Source organism: Carassius carassius, chromosome 50 (genome assembly GCF_963082965.1).
Source record: "Carassius carassius chromosome 50, fCarCar2.1, whole genome shotgun sequence".
Lineage (NCBI taxonomy): Eukaryota > Metazoa > Chordata > Actinopteri > Cypriniformes > Cyprinidae > Carassius > Carassius carassius.
This window is the reverse complement of record NC_081804.1, coordinates 17,029,675-17,044,975: the sequence shown is the minus strand read 5'-3', so window position 1 is coordinate 17,044,975 and position 15,301 is coordinate 17,029,675. Positions and strand designations below refer to the sequence as shown.

Below are 15,301 nucleotides of genomic sequence, written 5' to 3'. Positions count from 1 at the left end.
TTCTTTAGATAAACATTAGCAAATGTGCCATAATGTGCGTTGGGTGAATCAACCCTCTGAACTTTTATTTTACGTTGAACTTTTACCTTAAAAATCCGCCGAAGTTCCTTTTAAATCACTTTGAACCCATCGTTTAACACACACACACACACACACACACACACACACACACACACATTCTGACACCGGCAGCATCAGCCGAAACAAACTGCAGTGCGCTTCGAAAACAGAAGATGCGCATTTGTACAATGATTTCTTCCGAGGAAGAGAGAGAGAGAGAGAGAGAGAGAGAGAGAGAGAGAGAGAGAGAGAGAGAGAGAGAGAGAGTTGCTCGTGCAGGAAGCGTGTTCAGTGTTCACTTCACCTCACACATGTAACGTGGCAGCCAGCGATGGCAAAGCTTCTCAACAAGTGAAGCGTGTTGTCTTCAGTTCCCCGAAGAATCGCAGCATGGTGGCGGTGAGCGCGGAGAGCCCCGTGGATCAGTACCGGACGCTGGCGTACGACACCGCGCTCAGTACTTTACTCGCTGTGCTGGTGTACGCGGTGGTGAAGGTGAGCCTGGACGGGATCCGCCAGTGGCGGGCTCGGATCTCGGTTCTGATCGTGGGCTCGGGTCCGATCGGGCTGACCGCGGCTCTGGTCGCTGTCCGCTCCGGTAAGGTGCTGAAACTGACTCTTCTGGATGAGCGCTACCGGAGCGCGCTGCTCTGCAGACCGCAGCAGATCGCGCTGGACCCCCGCAGCGTGCGCTTCCTCCTGGACCTGGGGGTGGATTTTGACAACATGGAAGGCTGCTGGCACAACGAGCACTTCTTCACCAAGATCGGAGTGTTTCAGGAGTATTTGTTGAGCATCCTGGAGCAGAAGAAGAAAAAGGTGGACGTGAAAGTCCAATTGGGTACAAAGGTACGTCACGTGTTAGTGGCAGTTTCTTACGGAGTTGCTTGCAAATAAATCAGAACCACGTGTTAAAGTTATTATATAGTTTTTTTTTTAATTCTTCATACACCTGTCCTGACCTATGCATTCAAAATTAAGATGCATGAAAAACTTGTTGTGATTTGGAACATGGTAATAGTATTCTAGCTGGTCCAAGCTGGTTATTTGATGGTTATTAGCTGGTAGACAATCCTGGACTGACCATCACCTGATCATGTCAGATTATGATGGTCCAGCTGGTTTTTGGAACATGGTAGCTGGTCACCATGCTAGCTATTAATCAGCTTGAACCATCTTCTGACCAGCAAATAACCTGGGGTGCGTTTTCCAAAAGCATCATTATCTAACTATGGTCACAAGTTCGATTGAGCTCTATTACTAACGCTAGAACTTGTGACCATAGTTGCTTTTGGGAAATGCACCCCAGTTTGGCTCAGCCAATAACGAGATTAAACTAGCTAATGGCCAATTTAAAAAGTCTATGACCTGTTGGGACCAGTTTATAACCAACATACACCAACTAATAACCAGTTTGAATCAACAAATTACTAGCTCAAACTAGCTATAGGCAAGCTTACACAATATGACAACCAGCTGGATCACTTAATAACCAGCTTACACTTTATAATAACCAGTTTGGCCCAGATAATTACCATCTTAAACTAGCCACTGACCAGTTAATGACCATCTTAAACAATCTATTGTCCAGCCTCCAGCAAATAATCAGCTCTGACTAGTTAATAACCAACTTGCATCAACTAATTTGTGGTTTAGACCAGCACAGGACCCCCGTAGATCCTGGGCGTCAAAGCCAGTGTCTTAGAAATATAAAATAATTTGACCTTTTTATTACAAGGCAATTATATTTGAAGTTGTCAAATGGTACAATATTGAAATGCTTGGTATTCTTCAAAAAAAAAAAAACAACAAAAAAACAACAACAACAAAACAACTTTTAAGCATATTTAAAATAGTGGATTTACCTTTATGATTTTAAAAATAACGAAGTTGTGTACACTTACGTTTTAAAGGCGCAAATAAAATATGTTATTATTTTTTTATTACTTATATACTTAAATATATTAATACAAACAAACTAATACACAATGGTGCATGATGCCACTGGCTTTAGAAACCACAAATATACCTGAAGTGCTTCTTCTGATAGATTTGCTGAGCAGAGACACTGTGCTTACAGTTCAGTCAGTGTTAACTCAGCAAAGAAAAATGACCTTCAGCAATTGAAGAAAATCTGTTTCCTGGACACGTGTTTTCTGTTCACAGGTATGACCCCTTTCTCCTCTCTAAAGATTTAAAATTATATATATTTTTTATGTAGAGCAGTGATTGCGTCAGTAATTAAAATACAAGCACCACTGAATTCCTATCACCATGAGACAGCATTTCGAGCTGTTCTGACAGATGGCTCTGATTTACAGGAAATGACTGTGATGGCAGATTTCAAACTGTCTCATTAAATACACATTTAGTGCCAACTAACTAATTGCCTGATGTCTGTCATCTAATGATCAGGTGATTATGTGAAACAGGTGCAGTGAGATGACATTCATAAAGCGACAGACAGCTAACCAGCGAAGATCTCTCTCTCTGTCTCTTTCGCTCTTATTTTGGTCTTTGTGAAGGCCAGCAGTATTTTATTGTTTGCTATAAAAGTGCTCTTTCTTTTGTAGAGTGCTGCATGCTGAAATTTATTTATTTTCAGTCTAGACAGGCATTTGTTTGGGACACTTTGGGCATCTTATCTTGGCCGTGTTCTTTTGAGGGCCAACAATTTGTGAACCAAAGTTCTTTTTTTTTGTACAAATCAGTATCTTTTGGTATTTATTCTGCAGCCTGAGATACTTAAGTGTTCATGGACTTGGAGTAGCATTCTATTCTATATTATTTCACAAACAGTATGCAGTGACATACATTTGACAAAAGTGCACACATTATTACACTGCACTCCACCTTACTTTTACAGCATGTTTTGGGGAAAATAAATTCACCAGGAAGTCTCCACTAGATTTTATACCAATTTAAATATTCTTAAATGCCTAAGGTTTTAATTCAACATAATTAAAAGTACAAAATAACCCATTTCATTTACACACACACACACACACACACACACACACACACACACACACACACACACACACACACACACACACACACACACATATAAAACACACATGATGAGCATGCAGCATACTTCTGACATGCTTATTTTTCCATATTTTGTTCCATTTCACATATCATTTGTTAATGTTAGGCATTATACAGTAAAGGTTGTGCAGTATGTCAGATGCAGTCATGTACTGTGAGGTAAGTGTTCCAGTGTAAATGGATTTCTCTGGCCTTGGACTCTCAGTCCTGTCTATTTATGCCAGGTCTCTGATGTATCTAGACGCTCACATCCAATAAAACAAACCAGACTTGAGTTTCATTTCTTATAGAGCTATTCTGGGTGACAAGCTGTCAGTCTGGTTTAACGAATACGTCCTTCTGCTCGGAGGAGCACACAATGCCGGTGACAAATTACAGTCTTTACTTGTTGCTGTCTATGCAAATAAATGGTTGATACTTTTATTTATGCTGGTTAAACACAGTTTACTGTTGAGAAGTGTGTTGGCTTAATGGCATAAAGGCCATTATCAATCCAATACTCACCAATCCAATTCTTGGACCTACATAATGATGTTTTAGTACTAAACAATGTATGTATTTTGTAAGCATTACTTTTTTTGTATTATTCACAATGGCCATTTGTTTAATCATTGGACCGTGTATGTTAATTGTTTTGATTTTAATTTAGTTATTCATTTGGAAATTAAACACTCCATGTTTTGATTCTGGTTCAGAGTCATGTTTAGGGAATCAGACAGCTCTGAGCGTGCTTACTTAAAACAACTATAACAGAGTAGAACATTAGACTATATCTTTTTTTAGAGTAATTAGACTATATTTTGCCTGTTGAATGTTGTTGTTTCATATATATATATATATATATATATATATATAAAGTGTCTCTGTTTGTTTTAATGAATGACCTGAAAGAACTGGTTCAAAAGTGTTATTGGTTGGTGTTTTTCATTGTAGTGAGTTTTTGATTCACTATAATGAACTGGTTCAGAATCATTAGTTTGGGAATCAGACTGTGCTGACCGTGTTGCATGTTTTTGATTCCCTTAAAAGAACATTCTTATTTGAATCAAAGAATCATTTGATTTGGAATCTGAATTTACTGGCTGCACTCAGTGTTTTCTCTTGCTGTGATCCTGTAGTTTAGTGAGGAGTACCTGAGGAAGATGCCGAGGGGTGAATGGCCGCGGGTGATTGTAGTTGCTGACGGTTCGTGTGGAGACTCCTGCTCTGTGCTGGGCATCAGTTCTGATTACATCGTGGAATCATGTCGTGCTTATGGCGCCAATGCTACTATAGAAAGACCAGACCAGAGGCAGGTGAGTTACATACATGCTTATATGCAAGTCTTTTAAACGTTTTTTCAGAAGGCCCATGAAATCAAAATTGGAGTTTCGTTGCTTTGTTGCTACATGTCTATTAGTAGCATGACAAGCTGATAAATGCGCAATCAAGGGGACTTTTATTATATCATATTATCTGCTACAGCTAAACAAACAAACAAACAAACAAACAAAAAACACTTTTAACATTCGAAACACTTCAAGTGCCCATTCAATACAATTAAGCACAACTTGTCAAGGTTATACTGAAAAAAAATCTATGTAAAATTTAATTGAATAAAAAAGCCAGACTTTTTTCTATATTCTATATGTCACGATCGTCAGCTGGAGTTCATGGGCACTCCACTCAGGACTCATTCATAACTCCATTTCCCATAATCCCGTTCTTAGGACTAATCACAACCAGGTGTTCCCCATTACCACTCCCATATATAAACTGTGTTTGGACTCTCAATCATTGCGAAGTCTTGTTTAGCCTGTCTGACATTTCTGAGCATTTTTCCTTGTGTTTGTTCCTTCCGCACCTGACCTTTGGATTGTTTATACCGACTCTGATTCTCTGCTGCCTGCCCCGACATCTGCTTGTTTCTGTTATCGATTCTGGTTATCCCTAACATACCTGATGCTGTTACTGATCATTGCCTGTCTGACCATTCTCATAATTAAAGTTCTGCATATGGATCCGAACGTCTCTGGCTCATCATTACAGAAGACTTCACCAAACCAGGATCCAGCAGCTTTATTGAACACCAGACCAAGTATGGAGTCAGCTAAAAGTTCATTCAACCCTGTAAGTGTGCTTTGCTCCATTTTTCAAGCTGGCCGACCAATTGAGCTTTATGTGGAGCAATGTCACCTGTTGCCTGGGGATGAGCATCTGGTAAAGGACTGTTTCTGGAGTGGTCTTGATGCTAAGATAAGCTTAAATGTACCAGAAGAAAACCCTAGCTGGACCCTGGGACAGTTTATTGATTTTGTGTTGCAGTTTTGTGTCACAGTTGATCTTCATGAGCCAGGTCAAGTCACCAATGATCTTCATGAGCCAGGTCAAGTCACCGTTGATCTTCATGAGCCAAGTCAAGTCACCGTTGATCTTCATGAGCAAAATCAAGTCACAGTTGATCTTCCTGAACCCAGTCAAATAACCAGGGGTCTTCCTGAACCCAGTCAAATCACCAGGGGTCTTCCAGAGCCTCGTCACGCCTCAACTGAACTCCCAGAGCCTTGTCACGTCTCAGCCGAACTTCCAGAGCCTCGTCACATCTCAGTTGAATTTCCAGAACTCTCGTCCTACCGTCATGGCCATGGATGCCATCCACCAATTCACCGTCTGCCCTGGCATGGCTATGGAGACCGTTTGGGAACTCCCTAACCACCTCATTACGGCCATGGAGGCCGCCATTAACCTGTTTGTTCTCTGTTTCAGTCCTACCTGACCAGACTTGCTCTCCTGCTCCATTGACTCCACTGTGGTGGTCCTCTGCTCCGCCCTGGTGGGCTTCTGCCTCGTCTGCTCAGCTGTTGTGGTCCTCTGCTCCGCCCTGGTGGGCTTCTGGCCCGTCTTCTTGGCTGTGGTGGTCGTCTGCTCTGCCCTGGTGGGCTTCTGGCCCGTCTTCTTGGCTGTGGTGGTCCTCTGCTCCGGCCCTGGTGGGCTCCCATGCCACCTGCTCTGCCTTGGTGGACTCCTGTTTCTTCTTTGCTGTGGTGGTCGTCTGCTCCGCCCTGGTGGGCTTCTGGCCCGTCTTCTTGGCTGTGGTGGTCCTCTGCTTCACCCTGGTGGGCTTCTGCCTCGTCTGCTCAGCTGTTGTGGTCCTCTGCTCCGCCCTGGTGGTCTTCTGGCCCGTCTTCTTGGCTGTGGTGGTCGTCTGCTCCTCCCTGGTGGGCTTCTGGCCCGTCTTCTTGGCTGTGGTGGTCCTCTGCTCAGCCCTGATGGGCTCCAGCTCCGCTCTGGTGGGCTCCCATGCCACCTGCTCTGCCTTGGTGGACTCCTGTTACAGAGGTAAGCCCATGGCAAGCCCCTGTTCCCGAGTTAAACCCATGGCTGGCCCCTGTGCCCAAGTTAAGCCCTGTTCCCGAGTTAGGCCCACGGCAGGCCCCTGTTCCCGAGTTAGGCCCACGGCGGGCCCCTGTTCCCGAGTTAGGCCCACGGCGGGCCCCTGTTCCCGAGTTAGGCCCACGGCGGGCCCCTGTTTCCCATGTTAGGCACGCTCTTTTTTTTTTTTTCCCCGAGTTAGGCCCAGGAAGGGCTCCTGTTTCCCTAATTAGGCCCAGGAAGGGCTCCTGTTTCCCGAATTAGGCCCAGGAAGGGCTCCTGTTTCCCGAGTTAGGCCCCGGCCCCAGCCCATCCACTTCCACACAGACCTGGCCCTCTGTCCTTCCCCCTGTTCCGCCTCCACTCCACCACCCTCCTAGATTAAGAGTGTCTGGAAGCCACTCCTTGGTGGCTGGCGGGTGGCTATGTCACTATCGTCCGCTGGAGTGCCCATGAACTTCAGCAGGGCACTCCACTCAGGACTCATTCATAACTCCATTTCCGATAATCCCGTTCTTAGGACTAATCACAACCAGGTGTTCCCCATTACCACTCCCATATATAAACTGTTTTTGGACTCTCAATCATTGCGAAGTCTTGTTTAGCCTGTCTGACATTTCTGAGCATTTTTCCTTGTGTTTGTTCCTTCCGCACCTGACCTTTGGATTGTTTATACCGACTCTGATTCTCTGCTGCCTGCCCCGACATCTGCTTGTTTCTGTTATCGATTCTGTTTATCCCTAACATACCTGATGCTGTTACTGATCATTGCCTGTCTGACCATTCTAATAATTAAAATTCTGCATATGGATCCGAACGTCTCTGGCTCATTATTACACTATAAAAGTGAATTCAGGTAGTTTTTACCTTAAGAAGCTTACTTTTTTGAACATTAAAAATGACAGATTTATGTCAAACATAGTTTTTAGTATATTTGAATGTATGCTGAGATTACGAACTTAAGTACATTAATGTTATTTGACCTAATAAATAAATAGGGGGCCGTTCACACAGAATGCGTGTCAGACCGTTGCACTTTTGCAACATCTCGCACATGATTGCCACGTTTTTTTAAGATGCTGTGTCAAGTTAAAAGGATTTAAATTTTTACACGCTGACCAATCAGAAGAGCCTGGAGGTGGGGCAAGCATTGAAAACTTTTGTTTACAGTAGCAAATTGGCGCTGCAACTGTTTTTATGCAACATGGCGGAGGAGGCATTCTGTGCTTTTTTTTTAAACCATTTCTGAGCGCTGTGTCTTTTTAGACCCATACGTATTCTGTGTGAACGGCCCTTTACAGTGCATGTGCACTTTTCTTTCTTTCTCCTTAAATCACACCATTATATCTCAGTAGCAACCTTTCCCTCTTCCCATGCTATTTTTTTTCTCAGAAACCTCTCATTTGTGTTCTTGAATATGAATACTGTTTGTCCGAGCGCTCTGTGGTCATGAGGTCATCAGGGTCCTACTGGGCTGATTCATTTTATGAATATGGGTTAGGAAATGAAGCCATTCTGAATAATAATAGAGTCTGTTTCTGCCAGCAACAAACACTTTGGAGGTGAGGCTAGCACATGTTATGAGGAACAGTGATCCTGTCTGTAATTTGATTGTTTTGACACAGGTTTAGAATGACAGTTTGTATAATTGATTTTTCTCTCTTTCTCTTTAGTTAATGGGCTTTTTGTTTGAGCAGATGGTAGGGAGTGTTTAGCTACCGCAGATAACCAAGGTCAGCTAGCATCCCTGACAGCCTGTTTCATTACTCTGTGTTATGTATACAGTAATACATCAAACAAGCTTTAGCAACATTGATAAGGTTCAGAGATAAGCAGGGTTTCAGTCTAATTGGCTCTGAATATTGAGGATCTGTGACTTCAGTACCAGTTGTTGCCAGTTTTCACTCTCTCTGTGAGATTTAAAGGGACAGTTCACCCAAAAATCAACATTTTGCGATCTTTAACTAACCCTTGTGTCTTTCCAAACCTCCATGACTTTCTTCTGCTGAACACGAAATAAAATATTTTGAAGAATGTTGTTAACCAAACAGTTTCTGGTTCCCACTGACTCCCATTGTGTGGTCAAAAATATATAATGGAAGTTAATTGGAACCAGAAATTGTTTGGTTACCACCATTCTTCAAAATATTTTTTCATATTTTGAGATCGCTCATAACTTTTGGAGAGAAGCGCAGACGCTTAACTACTATGAAACGTCGTAATTTGAGTCGCACAAGCTATCAAATGAAGTAATCTTTAAAAGGCTAAGCTTTCGACTCTATACTAGCGTACATGTAAATATGTAGTATATTTTGGGTTTTAGGATTAAACAGGCCATCTTAGCAGGCATGTTATGTTCCTTCAACATTGAAATGTGGTTGAAGTAATGTTGGATGTTGTCTCAATGTTGACAAAATGTCGAAAAAATGTTTAATGCTAAATGGTTGTAAAAAGATTAGCAAAATACTTATAAATCAACCTTAATATTTGAACAAGAGCTGCTGAAAAGTCAACAAACTTAGTAAAATCAAAAAAGATTCAACAGTTGATGTAGACGCTGAAATGATGGTTGGGATTTTTGCTGCTGTACCTTTAAGAAATTCCGTCTTCACATTGCATGTTTTCATTGAAATAAAAACAATTACATACACATTTCAAAATAAAAGCCTTGATTCCATTTAGGAATATTCAGTAGTCCGTGTAATTTTCATGGAATACTGGTTCAGATGTTGTGACATGTTCTTCATACATAAGCAAGACAATAATGATTTGATCGTTTTCTGCTTTCTAGGTCCCTACACCAGAGATCCGTGCACATAGTTTGTATTTTGATCTATCGGCGTACGGGATCGACACTGTGAAGGAATCACACTCCTCTCAGCCAGCAGCGAAGCCTGGATTCCACCTGAAGATCTACGGGACGTTCAGGAACCGCTGCATGGCTCTGGCCTGCACTTCAGACGCAGACTCCAAAATGATGCATTTCCTGCGCCACACGGCCAACTCTTCAGTAAGACGTCTCAAACCAAGCACCCATCTGTTAGACTCATGAACTCAACTTTAAAGTTTTGGTTGTGTGATTGTTTATATTGTCTCAAAAATTAAATCCCCTGACGAGCTTGTAGGGTGAGAGACTGAACTTTCCTCTCTGTTGTCTCAGATCATGAAGAACATCTTCCACCAGTCGTTCAACGCGTATAAGACCGACATCGAGCCGCGTCTGAGTGAGCTCACGCCGCACCACATGCAGTGCAGCCGCAAGCTGTTCCAGATCATGCTGTCCTACAGACGCGTCAGCGCCGCTTACATCGAGGGAGACAACGTCGCCGTGACTGTGGAAGGAGAAGCTGCACGAGTGCTCAACTTCGACACTGGTGAGCATCATCTGAATGCTTCTAGACCAAATACAGAGTTACTTTTCTTTCACGGTTTTCTATTTCATTGCACGTCATTTTCTATGTAAACATGCACTAGATGGAGGTGTTTGGATGTTGAGTTCACGTCTTGTGTCTGTTGCAGCATCTCACCCATGACACGCTGTTCTGAAAACGAAGCATTTAAAAAGAACGCATCTTTACACTTGTTTTTTACACTTTTTTTTCTTTCCTCCTCTTCTACTTTCCTGTGTCTCACATTTATAATTGGAAAAACGCATTCGGTGTGAATGTCCCCTTATACTTGTGGTTATGGATATTCATATTTATAACTATACATATATTTACAGCTACAAATTTAGAGGAAGTAAAACTATGCATTTAAGGTTTTAAATAATATTTGAGTTTCCAAAAGCTAAAATTTGTAATGCAAAAAAAAAAAAAAGAAAGAAAAAAAAAGCCAAATTTCCTTTTATAAAGATTTATTTAAAGGATGTATTTTTGTTTCTAGAATGATTTAATTTCTGAATTTTGTCTGTCTGTCTGTCTGTTCAACCCTGTTATGCTGTTAAATTTTTTATACAATAACAATAATAATATAATCTTATTATTAAATAACACAATTTTCTTTAGTAAAATGTAATTTAATTTTCAATTTCTGGACTTTGTCAAGCTTAAAAGTTCCACTCTGTTTTGGGAAAAAACATACTGATCAAATTTGTTTTATTATACAATATTGTTCTAGGCATAAAGCACATGAATGTTGAGTATATTTTGTATTAACATATAATAATAATAATAATAATAATAATAATAATACATTTTATTTAGTAATTTTTAGTTTAATTTTCAATCTTTATCTATTTCTCTCCGTCAAACTTAATAGTTAAACTCTGTTTGGGAAAAAAATAATAGTTTTACACACACACACACACACACAGACACACAGACACACAGACACACACACACACACACATACATATATATACATACATGTATACTCACACAAACATATATACACACACACACACACACACACACACATATTATGTATTGTGTTTCATATATTTTTATTGACATGTAATTTATTACAAGGCAAACTAATACTGAATGATACTGTGACAGAGTTGAAATGATTCTGGACTTTTTAGTAATCATAATTATAATACACTAAATGAGACTGACCTGTATATATTTGAATCTGTAGCACTGTATGGCTGCTAACAACATATTCCACGAAGCCAAAAATATTCTAGTCATGATCACTGGAAATAACATTTCCTTTCAGATCACAACCAATTGTATTCCACACTATTTGTTGTTATCTATAATATACATGTGTGTTTGTTGATTGTGTGTAAGGTTGTGGTGTGAATCTGGGCATGAGAGGACTGGAGTCTCTGGGAATGTTCATCTACAGAACGGCCACAGCACTGGACCAGAACGACGTGTTCGAGGCGCTCTCGGCCAAAATCCAGCACTCCAGACACGTGGCAGAGACGTTCAGGAAGAGCGGACTGGCCTTGGCTGTGTTTGAATGACCCTGAGCGTGTTTGTGTGACAGTGTGAGAGTGTGTGTGTGTGTGTTCTGAGGTGAGTCATAAACTGTAACACGTAATGCTTACAGAATCAGGATCTGTTTTTGGAATGTTGAATACTCAGTGCACCTTAGAGTTACCGAAGTTTGTACATTAGCATTTAATTTGTGAGGGAAAAAGTTCATTGGTGTAATGTGATGGTAAAATTGGTACATTGTGTTTTAAACATCTTGACAAAAATAAGATTTGGAGACTGACCACAATCCTAAATCCTAAAGAAAACATTACTGAAGATACATATTATAAATATTTGACCACTTTCAAAAGTATAAAAGCCCTGCAATAAAAAATAAAATAACAGTAAGTAAGCGTCCTAATCAGTGCAGTGTTAGCCTTAAAGGAACAGTGCACCCCAAAATGACAATTTGCTGTATATTTACCCACCCTGATCTCCACTTCAGTTTAGTGCCAGGAAGTGTTTCTCATAGATCTTGTCTGTGAATATGGACACATCTGTTTAGATGATAAAACCTGTTGATGTATATCACGCTCTTAGTCAACAGAGTCTGCTATAGGACACACAAGTCAGACAGAAGTTGCTGCACTATACTAGCAAAAACGAATAGTTTGAATAGTGGGATTTTCAGCATGTTTCTGTGAATCACTAACAGACAGCATCACTGGAAAGAAATTAATCAACAATCAAACAAAAATGAACGACTCGTCAGATCAGTAGAAGTGAAGTGTCTGGCAGAATTACATTCGGTTCATATTACATAGAAAACTGAAGATGTGTATTTATTTTGTGATATTTGTTAATTAAAAAACATTACCTGAACACACATTTTATTTCAAATAGTTGACAAGGGAACATTTTTCCTGAACCCTCACACAGTCAGAAGTCAGGCGATGATGACCTCTAGTGGACAAATAGAGAAATGTCTAATGTGGATTGGGCTCATGAAATGATGAATTAAATTATTAAATTAGATATCAAACAAATAAAAGTTTGGTAAACAAATAAAATAAAAATCATTGAATGCATGGTGTTATTTTAGGATTTTCTATATACTATTATATAATTTATTATTATTTTGAAGTAGATTTTGTTTTTATGTTTTCAGTTTACATTTTACTTTTAAGTTTATTTGATTCGTTTTTAATTTATTTATATTTCAGTTTGAGTACATCAACTTAAACTTTTATTAAAACTGTGTGGGCTGTATTTAAATCTACTATTATTTCATGTTTTAATACATATGTCCTAACACATTTATCCACTACCTGTCAAACGCAAGATCTTAATGTCATTAAATGTCATTTCAACATTTCATATGCATTCATTGTAAATGTAAATCATTTTGTAATTTATTATATTATATTCATCAGAAAAGACAAATTACATCCTCAATGTTAATTATTAAAAACATGTCACATTTTTATTTACATGAAGAATTTCCAAACTGACTTTGTAGTAACTCTTCAACTGAATCACAGTAAATCATTTCCCCTAGTATGATCACTAACACTGAATCTAAAGGGTCTTTCATAAACTGTGGTTCAGCATGTCTTTAAACCAAGAAACTGGATTTTCCAAGTTAATGTCGACCTCAAACTCAGCACAGCACAGTAATGGTGACCCCAGATCTGATGGATGCTGCCTGTGCTGGGGTCAGTGTACATGAAGCTGTGGATCAGGCTGAAGACGCTGGGCACAGGATAGCCGGAGTGATCCGCCTCTTTAGTGAAAAACCATAGAGGAAGAGTGAACACCCCTCTCTCCTCGTCTGTGTTCGGACACGCTCTGAAGGAGTCCTCGATGAAAGCCACAACCAGAGTGATCAGAAGACCAGTCTGTGGAAACACTTTGAGATATTATAACTGGCCAAAGCAGACCACACACACACACACACACACTTATTATATTTAATTATAAAATTATGTTATTTTATATTATATAATTATTTTTTATTTATTATATTTAAATAAAACATGTAATATTTAAAAAAAACAGTAAGTTAATATTTATAATAGTTTTGTGGCATATATGCATATTTTTCAATGGTGTATATAATGCATTATAATTGTACATATAAATGTATATTAATATTATTATAACAGAAGAGTGTCAGTGAACCTAGTTCAGGGTGGGTAAGAGTTTGAAGGTGACCTGCACTCTGTCAGGAGGAAGGCCGATCTCCTCTGTCTCTCTTAGAGCGGTGTGCACCTGATCTCTGTCCCCGGACTCATGCTTTCCTCCCAGGAAACACACTTCACCTGCGTGCTGCTGCAGGTGCAACACACCCATGACCCACACTGAACACACATGCTCAAGCCAGAAATACATTTTACATCAAGACAGCTCAAAAGGGCTCAGAAGCGCTTTTTAAAGACCAAACATCTGTCAGTAAGAGCAGCAGCTGTCCGTCTCTCAGCAGCAGCGGGATGAGCACCAACGCCTGAGGAAGAGATGCTGGTAAACTGGGAAACTCATTGCCGCTGTCGTATTTCTTTAATTTTCTCCTTCAGATCCATCGCAGTGGTAATGAGCTTCTATTAGGAGACTTTCACAACACTCTTATGCTTATCTCAGCCCTTCCCATGATGCCCTCTGGGCTCTGCACTGGTTCATTGTGTGAAACCGTTTCTGGATCCACATGCAGAAATAGAACGCTTTTGGTTACTAAAATAACCTTGGTTCCTTGAGACGAGAATGAGACATTGCTATGGGAATTACCCTTTACTCCATATACTACTGAAGCCTTATTGAATCAGGCCAGTGAAACTGGCCAATGGTGTTCAAGCGTGCAAAATATGAGGGGGTCCCCCACTCTATAAAAGGCAGCGATTATACGTCATCCATTCAGAATCTTGACAGAAGCAACTTGGCATTCTAAAATCCTGAGCTTGGTGACAGAGCAATAAAAGCAATGTCTCATTCCCTCATCTCAGGGAACCGAGGTTATCTTAGTAACCGAGAGCATTCCCTTTCGTTATGGTCACTCTACATTGCAATGGGGATGTATAAAATCCTGCTGTGTCACAGTGATGGAGCCTGGCTCGACTAAGTATGTCAAGTTTCACATACGGAACCGTAATGAGAGCGGCAATGATATTGGTGCTCATGTTAAACAAAGCTCAGGTCTACAAGACCTAGTCGAAACCATGTTAAGTCAAGGGGGGAGCGGCAACTAAATGATCAGCGCCATCACATATATACCAGTTGAAGTTTGTTCATGTCAACGAAATGATTTGTTGTGATCACTGATATAATTGATAATTGAGACTATAATTAAGAACATTATATAAATCAGTGGTTGTGATGCAATGGCTGAGCCGGTGCTCGAATAAGCAGAGTATTATGGTGATGAAGTCCTTAACGGCGTGATGAATTATAACAATTAGATTGCTGGTGCATCAGTACAGGGGTGTATACGACCTAGTCGAAACCACTTAGGCATGCAGCTCAGATCCTATCTGAGGCTGAGAAGCTGGATGTACCATTCGCACTGACAGCACATGTGAGACAAGTGACGATACATCTAGGTTATAAAACCTCATAAAAGTGTTGGGTGATGACCAACCTGCCACTATGCAAATGTTCTGAATAGATATACCATTTGCCCATGCCCATGAGGATGCGAGTCCACTGATTGAGTGGGCATGAACCAACATAGGACATTCCATGCCCTTAGAGCCACAAGTCAAGGCAATTGTGTCAACAAACCAGTGTGACAGGCCTTTTATGCATCCTCCAAAGCATACAAATAGCTGCTCCAAGAGTCTGAACTATCTAGAGTGCTCAATATAAGTGTGCACTGCACGTACAGGGCACAGCAAGAGTGTATTATGCAGCTCCACCCCGGCCGGTGTTTTGGGGCAGAAAGCATTTAGTGTTATGACCTGCGCTTTAATTGGAGTCAAAAA

At 40.5% G+C, this 15,301-nt stretch overlaps 2 protein-coding genes across 2 annotated transcripts; one reads left to right on the top strand and one right to left on the bottom strand.

The window, feature by feature from the left end:
• The first annotated feature begins 320 nt into the window (after positions 1 to 320).
• si:dkey-234i14.6 (uncharacterized) lies at positions 321 to 11,591 on the top strand. The gene is made up of 5 exons (XM_059546280.1): positions 321 to 909; positions 4,230 to 4,406; positions 9,254 to 9,472; positions 9,623 to 9,836; positions 11,199 to 11,591. Exons 1-5 carry the CDS (start codon positions 451 to 453, stop codon positions 11,375 to 11,377), a joined length of 1,248 nt encoding a protein of 415 aa, XP_059402263.1. The 5' UTR covers positions 321 to 450; the 3' UTR covers positions 11,378 to 11,591.
• A 1,343-nt stretch (positions 11,592 to 12,934) lies between these two features.
• On the bottom strand, positions 12,935 to 14,916 carry nudt7 (nudix (nucleoside diphosphate linked moiety X)-type motif 7). Its single transcript, XM_059546152.1, is given in 4 exon segments — positions 12,935 to 13,228; positions 13,512 to 13,681; positions 13,776 to 13,897; positions 14,876 to 14,916. Coding segments are annotated over 4 exon segments (627 nt in total).
• Between the last annotated feature and the right edge of the window lie 385 nt (positions 14,917 to 15,301).

Excerpts from the sequence above, each read along its gene's own strand:
- si:dkey-234i14.6 (XM_059546280.1), top strand. The coding sequence starts at position 451 with ATGGTGGCGGTGAGCGCGGAGAGCCCCGTGGATCAGTACCGGACGCTG. Across the intron at positions 910-4,229 it reads AAGTCCAATTGGGTACAAAG|TTTAGTGAGGAGTACCTGAG; the intron begins GTACGTCACGTG and ends GTGATCCTGTAG. Across the intron at positions 9,837-11,198 it reads AGTGCTCAACTTCGACACTG|GTTGTGGTGTGAATCTGGGC; the intron begins GTGAGCATCATC and ends ATTGTGTGTAAG.